This window comes from Melanerpes formicivorus, unplaced genomic scaffold (assembly GCF_026170545.1).
Source record: "Melanerpes formicivorus ecotype bairdi unplaced genomic scaffold, bMelFor1.0.p_v2 SCAF_2, whole genome shotgun sequence".
In the NCBI taxonomy this organism is placed as follows: domain Eukaryota; kingdom Metazoa; phylum Chordata; class Aves; order Piciformes; family Picidae; genus Melanerpes; species Melanerpes formicivorus.
The window spans coordinates 29636662-29653618 of record NW_027142354.1 but is presented as its reverse complement, the minus strand read 5'-3'; the positions used below and the strand labels follow the sequence as shown (position 1 = coordinate 29653618).

Genomic DNA, 16957 nt, shown 5'->3' with positions numbered 1-16957 from the left:
TTGACGGAAGTGTGGGTAGAAACCTTGGGTCTCCTATAGAAGAGTTTGTGTGCTTGATTGCTTGTGTGCCCTGAGTTTACTTAGTTTCCACATGCCCCACTTACCTTCCTGTGAAATTAAGACAATAGCACTTCCAAATATAATACAAAAAGACTGTGAAAATAAGTATACTAGACATAATTAAATAATCAGAAAACTCAATGCATTGCCCACTACTACAGAGATAGTTTAGAGATGTGAAGCCTTTCAAAATAAGCAATTTGCTTCTTTGAAAATACTTAATATCGAAGTGAAGATGCTTGATCTGCAATGTGTGTAAGTGAAAGTACTTTTTAGGCTAAACAGCTCATAGCCAGTACCTCTCAGCAGACCACATGAACTGAGAAATAAACACCTCCAGGATTACCATCAACATCAGCAAAGCCAATGCTAAAAGTTTGCTGTTAAGTCAATTTTAACATGTTCCCTTTCAAATCATTTTGGTCCGTTGAATATCTATATTTGGTTGGGGGTAAGGGGGAGATGAGGGAAAGGTCTCAGTGACCAGCTCAGATAATATACTTATGAAGCTATCTCTGGAATTCTTATGTTGGTACCTATGACACTATCAAATTCATTGGAAAGAGTTTATCGCAAAGTTAAATGTCAGCAGCTGCAAGCCTTTAAATGGAACATACTTCAGCTCCTGGGCAATGGCAGCGATCTGTTCCACTCTGTCCTGGTGAGCAGCCAAATCGCTCTCAAAAGCTTCATGTTTCCTCAACATGGCGCGGACTTCTGTCAGAGAGGCAGATTCATAGTCCTTCTGAAGTAAGACCTGTTCTTTGCCTGGAAGAGGAAATTAAAATCTTAGCCATTTTTTACTACTGGTTAGAACAACTCTGAATTTAGACAACTTCTTTTAATGAGCATGGTGAAAATCACATCTATGAGATGAAGTACCACCTCCCCGGCAATCAGCAGCAAATTGTCAGTACAACAGTGTTAATAAGAAATAGGTATCATTAAAGACCTCTCAATAGTCCCTTTATTTTTGCACAGGCTGTTTATAGTGGCCTAAAAAAGTGAGTATTACACTGCTTGAGGAATTGGCATTAAGATGATATATTGGCAAGAACTGGAGCTCTACATTATTGTGATAAATCTTTTGCAGAGTAGATGACCTGCAAAACCAGAAATCACAATGCTATGCTCAGCTTCACTTTCACTAACAATCTATTATTCTTTTTAATGTTCTGACTTCAATTTATTATTCAGTTCAGCATGTAAAAAACAACAAAATAATTGAGATGTATGACTCTCTTTGGTATCAAACACTGAATTTTAACTGGAAAATACCAAACTATTTACAAAAATCTAGAGGAAATCAGAAACTGAATTACTACTCAGTAGCTCCCGTGCTGAATGATTAAATCTATACAGACAACTTCTAAAACTGCAGCTCACCGCATGGCATTCTACAGCTCTGTGAATTCCAGATGGTACTATTGTTTCTCTTGCTGTATACCAGCTTATGTGAAGTTTTCCCTGCATAATGGCCATAACATGTCACCGTGAGCAGCTCATGCTCAGAAAATACACTCTGGAGGCTGACAAACACTGTAATTTCCCTTCTAGAATCTGCTTGGTAATTTACAGCCTGGTATGCTTCTAGCAACTGTGTTATGGGATGGACTCTGGTTTTCTTTCACAACGTGACAATATTCTAGCTGGAAAAAGCCAGAAGCATGGCAGAAGCAGGAAGATAGGCCAAACAAAAGGATAGTAGAGCATATCTATGTTTAATGGCCTCCAGCAAAACTGTATGTCTGTGTATTCTCCTATAGCTGTTTTAACTATATGTAAACTAGATTACCGTTAAAAGTCAGAATGATAAATGGTGTGTAATCCAGGGTATGGAACAAAGAAGAAATGAGACTTTTATCATGTAGTTTATATAGACTATGTTGAACAAAGAATAATCAACTCAGAATAATTCTGTTAATAATTTCACACTTAACCAGTGGTGTCACTATGTTCCTGGTTGGATTGCTAGTGTACAAACACATAGGAATCCACTCGCAGCAATGGCCTCTCCTGAATATTCCCATTAAGTTTGACTCCTACCTCAAGAGGTAGGAGTGCTGTATCAGGAGTCCTGTATCAGGAATAGCGTGGCCAGCAGGAGCAGGGAAGTCATTCTGCCCCTGTACTCAGCACTGGTTAGGCCACACCTTGAGTACTGTGTCCAGTTCTGGGCCCCTCAGTTTAGGAAAGATGTTGACTTGCTGGAATGTGTCCAGAGAAGGGCAACAAAGCTAAGGAGGGGTTTGGAGCACAAGCCCTATAAGGAAAAGCTAAGGGAGCTGGCTTTGCTTAGCCTGGAGAAGAGGAGGCTCAGGGGAGACCTTATTGCTGTTTACAACTACCTGAAGGGAGGTCGTAGCCAGGTGGGGGTTAATCTCTTCTCCCAGGCAACCAGCACCAGAACAAGAGGTCTCAAGCTGTGCCAGGGGAGGTTTAGGCTGGAGGTTAGGAAGAAATTGTTCACAGAAAGAGTGATTGGCCATTGGAGTGGGCTCCTCAGGGAGGTGGTGGAGTCACCATCACTGGAGGTGTTTAGGAAGAGACTGGATGGGGTGCTTGGTGCCATGGCTGAGTTGATTAGATAGTGTTGGGTGACAGGTTGGACTTGATGACCTCAAAGGTCTTTTCCAACCGGGTTAATTCTATTCTATTCTACTCTCTTCTATTCTACTCTACTCTATCCTACTCTACTCTACAGTGAACAAAACATGCAGTTTTGTCTGTTGTCACTCTAGGTTTCTAAAGCTGTGTGAACTATTTATGAGTGAGTTTCTGGCTGGCAAATATTCAGCACCAACAGTTTAACTTTGAGTGTTAAAACATTAACAATGTTAGAGCCATTTCTGCTTACCATATGCCCACTGTTCATGCGTGGAAGCCTTCTGCCTAAATTTCTCAGCCAAGTGTTCAAGTCTTTCCAGTCTTCGTATTTCATTCAGCAGCCATTCTTCATAGCCTTTCTCAGCTTGTTCAAGTCTCTGCCAAGCACCGGCAATATCCTGTGACGAGAATACATGTGAGAGGATGAAACTACAATCTCTTTTTTTATCCAAATGCGCAGATCTCTGCTTCATTCATAATTTTTCTCCAAAAAGAAGATTTTTTATGTCTGTACTTTGTAAAATCACAGAATCATAGAAAATGTGGTCAGGCAGCTCAGGAAGTATTGCAGTCCAGACATCTGCTCCTAATAGAGCACCCTGTTTAGGTGGATTCATGAAAAGAACCCATACACAAATGGCTTCCAAGCATAGCTACATGCTTAGTGTCTTCATGATATACTGCTTTTGCCTCCCACTGTACATACTTATACCTGTGTTATCAAAATAGAAGTACTTTGCTGTGAGAAGCTGACAACAAACAGTATCAAGACAATTGGGTGCATGTTTTAGCTGGAATACAAATTCATTTAACTTTCTGTGGTGCACAAAGTTTTGTGAGGTACCTCAGAAACTCAAAGCATTAGTAGGAAGCTGAAGTAAAAGAGGCCTTATTTTCTGTCCATGGGGAGTGGACGATGGCCCTTTTCAGAGAGTGCAGTCATCTGTTTATCAAATCTGAGCAGCCAAAACGCAATGACAGAACAGAGTACAGAAACAAGTTTCCTATATTCCACAGGAAATATTTTGACCCACAATAAGCTCACAACACTTAACAGATGAGTATTCTTGGTACTGATTAGTCTTATCTTCACAGACCTAAGAAAAAAGAACTAATTTTAAAAAATTGTATTGAGCAATATCTGTTTCTCTAAGTCTGCAAGATTTGTTTAAATAAACAATATTTGGCCTCACTGATACAGAAGCATTGATCACACCCCCAAAGGAAGCTCTGTATCATCTCATTGTCTCAAGATAATTTGCACTTGGGGAAAGCCTTCAAAGAGTCAGAAGCATGCTCCAGTAAAAGCAAGATCTTAAAATCAAAGGGAATGTGTAAAACGAGTGGTTTCATATTGATGAAGTGCAACTAACTGAAGTTTCTGAGGCTGCCTTAAAATGGCATTTCAGTCCTTCATGTTGAAATTTTTTTGAGAACGCTGACAAAAAGAAGAGCAGAATATCAATGCCTTCTTTACTTACTGAAACCATTTTTCCCTCTGATGGCATGAAAGCTGGACGATTGCTGATTCTCAGTTTTGTCTGCAGGGTGTTGAAGTTGATCTCCAGCTGACATTTCTCTTGGACTTTGGGAGGTTTGTGTTTGCGGCGGTAGTCCCGGAAATCCTCTAATTTCTTCTGCATAGCCTGCATTGTTTTTTCTGGGGTCCTGTTTTCCAGCCAAGGAATTGTCCGGCGAATCCATTCTAAAAGCTTTCAAACCCAGACAAACAATTGAAATACAGGCAACAGAAAAGCAACCAAATAATGATAATATTGAATACAGAAATCCTAACCAAGTTTGCTCCATTTTAGTATTACTGACTACAATCTGTACCAGTGCCTTAGTGGCAAGTGAGCTCAAGATTTCCAAAGCCAAACAATACTTTGTTAATTGATTTGCCAAGAAATTCTAGGTATTTCTAGGGATATCCTGGTTTTCAGAAAGATGACCATACATGTAAGGTGTCGGTAGCTAATTACTCAAAACTTGAGTTACCCCAAATCACTTGCCATGTTCAAAAGTATTAGTGCGTATGTCTCAAGTAGTCACGAGACCAGGACAGACAGCACTCAAGTAACACAGTTCATAGACAAATCTTCATTTAAAAGTGCCTTAGTGCCACTGGAGCACTAATGTCTTTGTGTCTATGAACCTAGTATGTTTATGCAGGTATGCATTAAAGACCAGAGCTCTCACTTGTGGACTACACACCTGTAGTCCTGACTCAACAAATTTTCCATTTACCAGGAAAGCACACAATATGACCCCTTCTTCATTCAATTGCTGCTGTGAACACCCTGACAGGCCCTGTCCAGGTGTGCTTTGCAGTACACAAAGCCAACTCGCTTGCATGGAGTGACAGGATCGTGTATGTTCCATATGGTCAAAGATGGCTATATCTGGAGATTACAGAGAAAGAAAGCTTGGCCTTGGGGCAAATAGATGACAGTCCTCAAAACACCCTTTTTGGCAAATGAATGAGACTATGCGACTTGCTGGAAGTCACACAGGAAGTCTGTGGCAAAGGATTCGCCCAAACCTTGACATCTTAGGCAACTGAGTTTTGTATCCTACCACTGTGAAGATTTACCCTTATAGTGTCTCAAATGTGCTGTTTTACAGAGAGTGCATGAACCTTTAAGCTTGTAGTGTTTCACTAACATAATTATCTCCATGTCACAAATATAGCTGGTTTTACCTCACTTGCTAGTCTCTCATACTCTTCCATCAACCTCTCATTTTCCTGATTCACAGCAAGCACCTTACAGATCCGGTTAGCTGCAGTCTCAGCCTGTAAAACACAACAGATAAACAGGTCATATTCATAAACATACCCTGAGAAAGGTACAGGCTTGGAGAAATAGGGAGAATGTGCTGCTGCAAATAAAAATCACATCATTTTATAGTTGGTGATTTATGCACTTAGGTTACTTAGATATATATTTACCTTCCTTCTGTAGTCACAAATTCCAATGGCCTGAATAAGGCACAGATCAGCTCAGAAGCCACCTTTTTGTACAATGAAACCTAGTTATGCAAGGGGGAATTTCCCACTGACATTTTAATTGTCTAATAAATCTCTTCTTTTCAAAGATGACTTAAATAATTCTTCAGAGTTATCCTATTAGGTTGTTTTTATTTTATAATCACACCAAAAGAAGCATTAGTTTTGTTAGTCACATCAGAAAGATGCCCTGTGCAATTCAGAAGTCCCAGACCACTCTATATATCTGCACACCACATACCCTTAAGAATACATGCAGTTCAACTAATGACAGCAAACCTCCTGACAAATCTAGTTGTGAAGGTACTGTGTAGCTTTGCCATGTTTAAAATGTATATTAATAGGTTGACATCACAGATCTATAATTTCATACAAATATAAGTCTGGAATATATCTAATCAAATAAATACATGTGTAGACTCTTGCATGGAGTATGTGGCACCTCCTTACACCCAGAAACAAGAGGGCACAACAACATAACTATGCTGATACGGTCTTCCAGATAGGAAAGGAAATTAAATTGTGAGAATGCAGGAAAAATATCAGCTACTTTGAGAGCTGGGTTTTGTTTGGTTTGGGTTTATTTTTACACATCAGTTGGGTTATGTTCACTTGTAGGCTAGAAATGTATGCAGAAGAACAGTGGGAAACGCCACATTTAGAAGTGATAATCTCATCCTGTATGACAGATTTGCTGATGTTCTTCTTGCCTTTTATACTAGTACTTTGATCCACAAATTATTCCATTGGTTTTAGTGGGAACTAGGCACAAATACTGTCTTGGATGTCTTCTGTGCCTTTCTGCATCTCTATGCTACTTTGAAAAATCTAACCTTAAACTACTACTCATACTGAGTAAGTCTAGAATAGTCTCAATTCCCAAAACTCAAGCATTTTTTTATGTAGCAAATGTAAGATGTTGAGGTACCAACAAATAGCTCCATTTCGCAGTATCTTCAAATATATTTTTTCTGAAATAGTCTTTATAATCAGCAATTAAAGACCCAAAATGAGAAATGGGAATGTTCGTTGGAATTAAAGAAGTTCAACTTGCTACACAACATTTGACTAAAACAGGTTCAAGTGTTGGTTAAAAACAAGTATTAGTACCAAATAATACTTGCAATTGTTAATTAAAACCACAAAGTACTAAATTTGGGGGGTTTTAATAAACTAGTGGCAATGTGAAACAGTCAGTCAAAAACACAGCAACCTGAAGGGACAATTGATTAATACCTGCTCTGCTCCAGCAAAAGCATGGTAGAAGCAGGACACATATGTCATGATAGCTCTCTCATCGGGTTTAGGAGTGTTCACAATATCTACAAGAGGGGGGAAGAAATTAAAACAAACAAAAAAAAAAGAGTCGAGGAGTAGAAAACAGGATGAATAAATAAAAGCACAAGATAGTGTCATTCTGATTGTTATCTTGTCCATAGTTCTGTATTCTAGAGATAAACCTGCAATAAATTTAGTGTTATATTGATGGGTGCTGACAGAATAAAACACTGGAAATTCAACATAAGCTGTTACAAAGAGGTGGAATTTTTTAAATACACTTGATCCTGCAGTACTGTCACAGGGGGAATGACCTTAATTTTACCAGGACTATCTGCTAAAGAATTGACACACGTATGTGTGGTGACTTAGAATGCGGGGAGGTTTTGACTACAATACAGGAAAGAAAAGACTGCATTTTTATCTGGAGAGATGTTCTCTGGAAGTTGCACACAGATTAGTTATAACCTTAGCAATTATATACCAGATTATTTATATTAGTAATACCTGAAATATGTCCAACTCTACTGCCTTGCTGTTTAAATTTTTCCTTCTTTTCATTAGGACACAATTCCAGAGCTGATCTGAGATGTCTGTGTATGTTTCTGTGTCTATTTTGCACAGCAGCAATGTTTTATGTTGCTGCTTGTACTTACCATTGAGCATTTAACATTTTTTTAAACAATCCTGAAAGTATAAGAGAAGGGTTTATTTTCTTAGCATCTGTTACAATGATTTTCACATCTGTAGCAAGAATAATATCCAGGAGGGACAAAAAAAAAGATGGCATTCTGCTATTGAAATTGGCTTTTCACTATAAGCTTTTATTCATCTTGAATTTTTAAAGGTGATTTAAATGAATGAACACAAGTTTAATTAAAGAGAATAATATCCTCTATCCCACTCAGTAACCAGATGCCTAAAACCTACTGGATATTATTAGTAAATATGCAGAAGATGAGGTTTGCTTCTATGGAACAAATGAACAGACTACTACTGGCTGTACCAAGAAAGTGGCTCCCAGAAAAATCAAGCAACAGGAAATGAGCTCAGCTCTAAGATGCTATCCTAGTAACTAGTGAGCAAAAGATCAGAAGAGGAAAAATTGCAGAAGGAAACAAGACAGAAGGTGAACGATGAGATCTGATCCATCTTCTACAGTCTCACCTTCTGAGCACCAGCAAATGCATGGTAGTAACAGGAAACATAAGTCATAATGGCTCTTTCATCAGGTCTGGCAGTGTTTACTACATCTGTGTAGAGAGAAGAGGGTTAACTGCTCAGAAATTCTCACATGGTATTTCGATCAGATCAGGCTTGATTATGCCACCTCAGTGCTGTAAGGATTCAAAATAAATATAGCATTATTCAGGTTGCAGCTGTTTATTGATATCAGTGCAAAACTACCTGAGGTTGGGACTGCATAAATGGAAAAGGTGTAACTCTCTGAAATGACAAAACATCTGAAGGCTGAGACTACACAGAAGGCTATTGCTACCTTCTGGCTTGTGAAAACTTCCAAGCAGATGGCATGGATAGCAGATCTGCTGGGTTCAGCTTCATTGTCACTCCAAAGCAGCTTCATCTAAATAACTAGTATTATTCCAGAGTTAAACACAGCCACAAAACAGGAGTTAGTGCAGTGTACATTAGCACAGGATCCCTGTGACTGACAGGATATTGATATATATTGGCAACCTGTTGAACTCCTGCAGTCCTTCAAAAATACATTTTGTGTTGAGAAAATCTTGAAGAGTAGCAGTTTTGCAACCTTTGTGAGTGTCTGCCTTTTTAGTTAACAGCATACATCACATAAGAGTTTGGCTTGGCAGCAGATAGCTTTGTCTCTATTATGGCAGTTAAAAGTATAGAGAGGGTGCAATCAAGGTATGAGTACATTGGTAAACACAGACCTTCCCAAAACCTAACAGAAAGGCAGGAAAAGGAGAGTTTACATCAGTTACAGATGAGTACAGATGAATGATGCTAGTAGAAGGTGCAAAGAGTGAGAAGATACTGGCGTGAAAAGACCAAGGAATGAGGTAACAATTTCCAACATTAAGAGTGAGATTTCTGAATTCAGGACAAACGTACTTGCTGATTTTCTACTTCAGAGTTGTGAACAAAACTTTGCAAAGTTTCTATTGAGAACAAACATAGTGGCAGCAAACTGAGTAAAAAGCAATGGTGAATACTTAGAAGGTATAAGAAGAAGTATAGTTTCATGTCACCCTCACCTGCCAAGATTAAGAATAGTAAGATAAGGTCTAGAACGCGTGGAAAATCTGGTAAGGAAGGAAAAAGATTTCATACATGGTATGTGAAGAGAAAAAATGAGAGAAGGAGAATGATAGTAGGAGGTGTTCATTGCTAAGGAGGTAGCACTTCTGTTTATTCCTTGTACAGTATTTCAGAGTAAAATAATAAAGGGGTGCTTGAAAGGGAAAGTGCAATTTTAAAAAATGAAAACAATTACTTTTGAAGTATAAAGGTGAAACCAGGAAACCACCTCAATGGCAAGGTTTCAGCCTGGATTTTCCAAATCACCCTGCATTGGCCTAACTTTTCTGAATACTTGGAAAAGAATGCTTTGAACTAATATAGGCAAATTCCAGTATTTTGGCACCATTTTTTGCCTGGAGTACCAAATGTATTGGTTGTCTTGAAGAAATTCAGGGAACTTTAATGAATATTTCCTTGTTATTTATCAGCAAGCTCTAATGATTTTGGTATGAACTAAATAAGAAACCATTTGTTAAAACTATCACTGCAAAAGGTTTACAATAAATCCCCCAAAATGCTTCCCTCAACCTAGCTCTCTTCCACACAGATCATGCTGCTAGTATATTTTGAAAATTCTGTACTTCTATTTCTAGTTCTCTCATTTAAACATTTTAAGGAAGTGAATATGCTTTAAGTTGCTGACATAGTATTTCCCTTTATTAGACTTAGATTTTGATTTCTTAAAGACAAGGATTATCTTCTGATTCTCTGCTGAGGTTAGGGCCCAAAGTACTATAATAAATATAAACATTTAACAAATAATAAAGAATGAGGCCAGAAGTGAGTGTAATTATCAAATAAATGGTGAACAAGAAGGAAAGCAAAGCAGGTTGTTCCATTATGATTCCTATAGAAGGAATGTTGAAAATTTGCTAGGTGCAAAATAAAAAAGTTTTACTGTCTACTGTTTGCAAGTAACACAAACTGCAGTAAGACACAACTCTCACCTTCTGCATCCAACATCTTGGGGATATCCAAATGCTTCTCAGCAATTTCCATGGCAAGGTTGATATTTCCTATGGGGTCATCCTGCATTAAAGATGAAAATACAACTAGTCAAAGGTGGAATTTTTTCCTTGAAGGAAGACTACAGTAAGTACACTAAAACTTATCATGTTTTTCACAACTGTAAACTAGAGTCACAACTGTTGTACTTCAAAAAGCAGAATACAAGTATATGAACTTTTGGTCTATCTTCCACTTTACTTTCAAAAGAAACCAGTAGTAAGCTATTCTGTACCATTAGGACTCTGCTGCAAATATATTCTGGGCAGGAGCATAGACAATGTATGTAGTGTACACATAAATTTGAGGTAATTCTGAATTAAGTACAGCAGTAATACATATAGTCAAGGCCACTGGTCTAGTGGGTTTACACTAGGCCATCATCACCAAGCTAGTCCTACATGTTTTTATACCTCTTATGCATTACATTATAGGGATATGATTTCTACCAAGTTCTTTGTTTGTCAGAACCACAAGCACAGACAGATGAATATTTCTCCAGAAGGAGCAAGACATGCCCAGTTTGGGCTTGGACAGACAAATCTGTACTTGTTTCTATAAACTGAACTTTAGAGTTGTGGAAATTCAAGAAGGAAAGAGAAACCAAACAATGAGCACAATTCAGATAAGCAGCATACAATTTCTTATCTTGCCCTACAGTTACTGTTGGCAATGCAAAAGCTTGTCAGATTAGGACTGTCCTTAATGCAGCCTTTCCACAACATCTTGGAGAGAAAATTCTCATATGAAATGGCAGGTCACACCATTAATGTTATTATTATTCTCACGTATTCAAAAACTGCTAGATGATCATAGCCACTCTGAACAATATCAATGACTACAGAGAGAGGTTGGAAAAACAGGACACAAATTCTGCTCTTCATGCACTTACATATACCAGGAATCATTAAGTAGTAATGTTTGTGACACGTCTTCCTATAAACATATCATACTGGATAGCCTTTCCTTTAAAAGCTGCAGGTTCAATGAAACATGTTATGAAGGACACTGTAAATTTTGAAGCCTAATTTGGGTATAATAGAATACAAAGACTCTATTCATTAGTTCTTACTCTATCATCATTTAGCAGTTTTGTGCATCACTAAGAGAAACTTAAAATGTAGACAGTATTTTAAAAACCCCAACTTCTTTTTGCTATTACACAAGACACCGTGAGCAATACATTTACTAAATACGTACATAAAAACTCTGACTGAAATTAAATGCGACAAAAATGCCCTGAATCGAAATGAGAACAACTGACTAAGTGAAAACACTTGCTATGGATGAGTGATGAGCACCTCCTGTTTGTGTGCTTGGTATTGAGTACATGAATAAACAGTGTTTCACTGATAAAGGATTCGTTTAATATTATAGCAACTACTGAATAATTGGAGATGCTTATCATCCATCCTTTTAAACAAAACTACAAACTACAGTAACTAAAAATCTCTGCTACAGCTAAAGAAATACCTCATCTAACTTGTCATAGTCAAGAAGATCAGGCCTGTGTCTATGGATAAGGGCGTTGAAAGCAAGGCCATTTTTCCAGCTATAAGTTCACACAAAGCACATTAGTGGGGAAAGGAAAGGACAGCATGCAGGAGATAAGAAACCATGAAACAAGACACCAAGGCAGCTGTTAATGTAACCAAAATGAGCAGTCAATCAAACACAGCCAGGTCAGAAAAGCAAGATCTATTTTAGGTTTTTTTCTGCATGTGCTTTACGTGCCACAGCTGAGCCTCAGTGTGAAACCTGACCTGTTCTTATTTTGGAAAGCTCTAAGAGGGAAATAGTAATGCTGATGCAGATCTGCTTATGTTCTATTCCTTTTTCTCAGCGCTCATATGTATTATACTGTTAAGTTCTTTAGTACTGTGTATCACTTCTCAAAGCACAAACTCAATCAAACCAACTTGTTTACGCCATGCTGAAGCACATGTACCCAGGAACAGGTAGCTTAGTCATTCCATTAGTTTATCTGTATGAAACTTTGTATGCAAAATGAGAGAACAAGTTGGTGTTGATGACTAATATTTTGCCCTTTGGTTCAGATCTGCAGTTGTCTTAAAATTGCGTAAATTAAAATCTTATGAGCTTAGGAATAAGTTCATTTAATTTTCATCACTGCACACCTTGGGGACCCCAGCATAAATTTAACATATATAGACATTTTCAAATATTTTCATGTAACTAATTATCTTTTCCCTGTCATCAATAGCTTTCTGATGGAAGTTGATTCCACTAGTAAAATCAATTTGGAATGGAAAGGTATGGAATGGAACTATGCTTTACCAGTTCTTCACATCAATAAGAAGTTGCACTCAACTAATTAAAACCATGCTTAAGTTTTCTGTTTCACTGATTCTTATACGAGACCTCAAGATGCATTCGTTCCAGAGAGCAGACAATAGTACATATGTAGTGAGAGCTAATGTACAATAAGAACACACAATTTTCTTTCTAGGTTTTATTCTTCAGTAATGAAACCCTGAAATTCTGACATTATTATTTGCTCCTCATTCCTCCCTCTCAAACCAAAGTGGTATCTTCTAGAAAAGGTGCGTTTTGCCATGAGTAGCACACTGTAATAAAATAGTTTTGTAATTTCCTTGAGGCACTACCTAAGGACATTAGGATATCAGCTTTATTTCTACTTGTCTGGAAGTATAGGTAGAAGTATGGTTGGTGAATATTTTCTATGTAAGACTAGTAATTTATTGCATAACATAAATTAACAAGGATAATGTTTATTATAAGGAACTTTAAGGTTATTCATCACATCACTGTTTACTGCTCTGCAATCTACTGTCACTGACACCACATACAAAACAGAATGGACTGTACAACACTATCAGTGGTGAACGGAGAATTGCAATGTATTTGATTTAATGTCTCTATGCGGCAGCATAAAAGACCTTCATCAACTACCTGGCAGCTGAGAACCAGATTATTTGCAGTTAAATGCTGGAGTCATCATAATGGGATGGAAAGAAGGACACAGGACAGTCATGAGATCCCCTCCTGCATGTAACAGTCTTTTGGAGGGAGCTTAGATAGGCAGTCAGAATTAGTATGCACTCCTCAGCTTGCCTTTTAGAAAACATGCTAAGCAAACCAGAAGTGAGCCAAATCACTGCAGGACAGCATGCTGTACCCCCCAGACTGATGACCTTATTTAGCTTGGAGTAGTCAATAAGATCAGGTCGGTGTCTGTGGATAAGTGCACATAATCCAAGGCCATCTTTCCAGCTTTACAACAAAAAATAGAATGGAAAAAATGAGTTAATAAAATCATGGCATTTTACAGTTTGATCCTTGCTCAAGCCTTAAAATCCTGTCAAATCCTGACACGTTCTGCAAACTCTCAGCCCTCTGAGCTTTCCTGTTACTGTACTTTTTTTTTTTTTATTGTAGTATGTATCTTACAGTTCACACACACTCAAGGCATCCATATTTTCTAAGCAGTGTACAATATGTGCAACAGTTCCTGACTTCAACTATTTAATTTGTGCAGTGTTTCAGGATAGCTCAGAGTTAAATCTCCAATTACACTTAGAGCATGTTTGTGAAAATATAAAAGCAGAGCAAACCTGCAATTACTTAAATTTGCTGAAGCAGCTGGCTTTTTATATGTCAGTTATTTCAGACAACTTTACTGATACAACCATGTGCTCACAGAAGTCACAAATCAGCTTATACATATGACAGCTTCATTCTGAGTGTAGATCTAAATATACACATCAGTGTGACTTCAGCCCTACTGCCTTTCTAGGCAAGAATAGATAATGAACAGAGATACTAAAAACATCTATTTGGAGAGATTATGAGAGGTTCCTTTCAGCCAGAAGCAATTATTCTGGAAGATACTTTTTGCAAACACTTTATGTAATCACTGTGTCTATGAGTTTGAGGTCTTATCCGGTGCAGTAAGGATGTGATACTAAGCATTTTAAGGCTGCTAGAATCCCTGTCACTGAGATGTCTAGGTAGATCCTCCAAGTAACACAATCATCTACAATAAAAATGTAATACAATTAAGCAAAATACACATACATTATGTAATATAAAACCATCCAGAAGGTAAAACTGAAAACAAATGAGCATGAAACAAACAAAAACATTTTTCCCAGAAGGTATAGACTAAAATGATCTGGAGAACCCCTTGTAAAGTAAGAGCTGATGAACTCAAACATTAATCAAGGTACCTGAAACAAACAAAATCATTTTTTCCAAAAGGGAAAGACTAAAATGATCTTGACAACCCCTTGTAAAGTAAGAATTTATTAACTCAAACATTAATCAAGGTATTTCCATTCAAGATGTGTTCCCCATACCATGTATCAGATCAGCATATGTATGTATACACACTAAGATTCGATATCCTAACTTACAGCATACTCTACATCCATATAAAGATCTATAGAAATATACCTCTATATATTCAAGGAAAATAGCACATAACAAATTTCAGATCTCTTAAAGGCAATACAGGGACTGTAAATCAAACATTCTGTTTATCCATAGATGCATATGTGATCTGTATCTTTTCTATCACTACATGTCCTTAAGGTGCTGCAGCTGCAGAATTAACTTAGAACACCAAAACACTGTCATGGAGCTCTTGTTGTAAGTACTACAAGGATTTCAAGGAAGGCAAGATCACATGCTTAAACAGTGTAATTGGCAAGTCCTGTAGTTTAGTGGGGGGGCGGGGGTGTCACTGGCAGAGCTACAGGAACTAGCCCAGTGAAATCCGCAGATCAGGCAGCCCGCGTATGGTCTGGGAGCTTGACTAAATTTTCCCCATTAAGTAACAATCCTGATTCGGAAAACAAATGTGTTTAAAGTGCTGCTGTTGTGTATTGAGTGCACTTTTGACTCCTTATTTATAGTTATCTTGCAAAACAATAAAGACTGATTCAATATAATGATATATTTGCATGCTCAACACATTGGTATTGTTGCCAAGAACAGTCTAGAGTGGCTCACATTTGAAGCAGTCATTTGCCAAGTCACCAAGTCACTATGCTGCATCATTAGTATATTCTCATATATCAAGGATTCCAATAATGTAATATGGTCATTCTGTATGTAGTAGCAATTCTTTTTCTGTTAAATAGTATCTGGAGAAGCCATGGTAAATAATGCCAAAGGTTAATCAAAATAAGACTTTGAAGACAGAGCAAGAGAATTTGAAAAAAAAAAAATCTAGTTAACAGGCAAGAGTAAAAAGCTCCTGTAAAATATATACCTACACAATGGTGGGGAAAAATGACCTAAAATATTATTGACTGCTAATACCCTTTGAAATAATGGAAGTTTACCTAAGATGGAAGTTCTGAATGTTCACATTTCTGTAAGGAGCAGTTTTCCTTTGACACCACAGCAGCAGCCCTTCTTTGGCAGAGGTCTCTGTAAAAGACATCAGGTAGTAAAAAATAAAGGAACAATGTTGAAAGTGCTCAAGTATTTATTATTTTGTCTTCGTAAATGTAGTCAGCCACCTTGAAAACTTGAAACTTGTTGGCACAAGCCAATATTTAATCCTAAAAGATACTCATACAAAAGGACTAATGGGCTCAATTAGGACACAGAGGGCAGCTCAACTGGAACAACTTAAGACTAGAGTCTCAGCCTGCATAGTAATTCTAGGATATTAGAAGATTAAGAAATTATATTTTGTTGGATAGCAGAATATATATTTGGAGGAAAATACCCAATACAAACAGAATAGAAATAGGCATACAAGACTGTGTTGGTGACTACATGAAACAGGGCTGTAGACTCTGTCCATTTGCTGAAGAAATACTTTCATTATCTAAACTCTGTGTGCCCCTGAATGCATCTGAATGCAAAAGCAAAGGACAGAAAAGATCAAATAGTTCCTTATGTACACATTTAATGTCCTCCAAATTATAGGTAGCGCAGTATGCAGAGCTTAATTTTATTGAAAATTGAGACTAGTTTCTCAAATTCTACTTTTCAGAACACAGACCAAATTTAAAGTATACTGTAACTACAATATACTTTCTGGAGACAGTAACCAACTGGGAATTAAGAATAAAATCTGAAGCAGTGTGGGAAAAAAAAGGTATAGAAAGAAGAAAGATATAGTCAGATAATATTTGCACAGAATATGATAAATAGATGGGACTAAAAAAGTATGTTTTAAATAGGACCACCATGCAGGGTAGAGCACAGTTTTGGGCCACCAAAGCTCTGAAAAACAGGCATGTTTCTATCTCCATAACTGAGACACATGCCCAGAACTTCTGTGTTAAGGTGGCTCGAGGTCTCTGACAGGATAAAAGTAATTACTTTTTCCCTCCAGAAACTGATTTTTTCACTAGGTAGGGAACTTGCAGTATAATTCACTGTGAAAACTAATTCATTTTTTAAACATTCATCCAACTTGTGCACAATTCATATAAAAATACTCTTAAACAAATTTCCTGTTTAGCATAGTAGCAATAGTATTACCTTCCACTGAAATATCCTGAATGGCAAAGCGAAGGATGATAGTCCAGATCATACCCAGTGTCATTTTCACATTGCCATCAACAATTTCTAAGGTGAAAAAAAGCAGAGTAGTATTTAGAATGTGGTTTCTGCTTTATTTTAATAATATATTTCTATAAATAATATATTGTATCTACAAAATTGTTTCTATTTCTAACATAATTCTCTATCTAAGCAGAGTTCATCTGGGTT

At 37.4% G+C, this 16957-nt stretch overlaps 1 protein-coding gene across 8 annotated transcripts in view; it reads right to left on the bottom strand.

Moving 5' to 3' along the window:
• ACTN2 (actinin alpha 2) overlaps nucleotides 1-16957 on the bottom strand; it is a 70166-nt gene that overhangs the window by 20171 nt on the left and 33038 nt on the right. For 3 of the 8 annotated variants that reach the window (XM_068155097.1, XM_068155050.1, XM_068155078.1), the window contains exons 4-12: nucleotides 16727-16813; nucleotides 15571-15658; nucleotides 13417-13495; nucleotides 10183-10264; nucleotides 8120-8205; nucleotides 5369-5461; nucleotides 4149-4379; nucleotides 2918-3065; nucleotides 678-828 (exon numbers count right to left, since the gene is read on the bottom strand). In XM_068155097.1, coding sequence (XP_068011198.1) covers nucleotides 678-828; nucleotides 2918-3065; nucleotides 4149-4379; nucleotides 5369-5461; nucleotides 8120-8205; nucleotides 10183-10264; nucleotides 13417-13495; nucleotides 15571-15658; nucleotides 16727-16813 — 1045 coding nt within the window. Of the gene's footprint in view, nucleotides 1-677; nucleotides 829-2917; nucleotides 3066-4148; nucleotides 4380-5368; nucleotides 5462-6910; nucleotides 6997-8119; nucleotides 8206-10182; nucleotides 10265-11713; nucleotides 11793-13416; nucleotides 13496-15570; nucleotides 15659-16726; nucleotides 16814-16957 lie in introns of all 8 variants that reach the window. The other 5 variants (XM_068155036.1, XM_068155070.1, XM_068155061.1 and 2 more) reach the window with 3 other exon arrangements.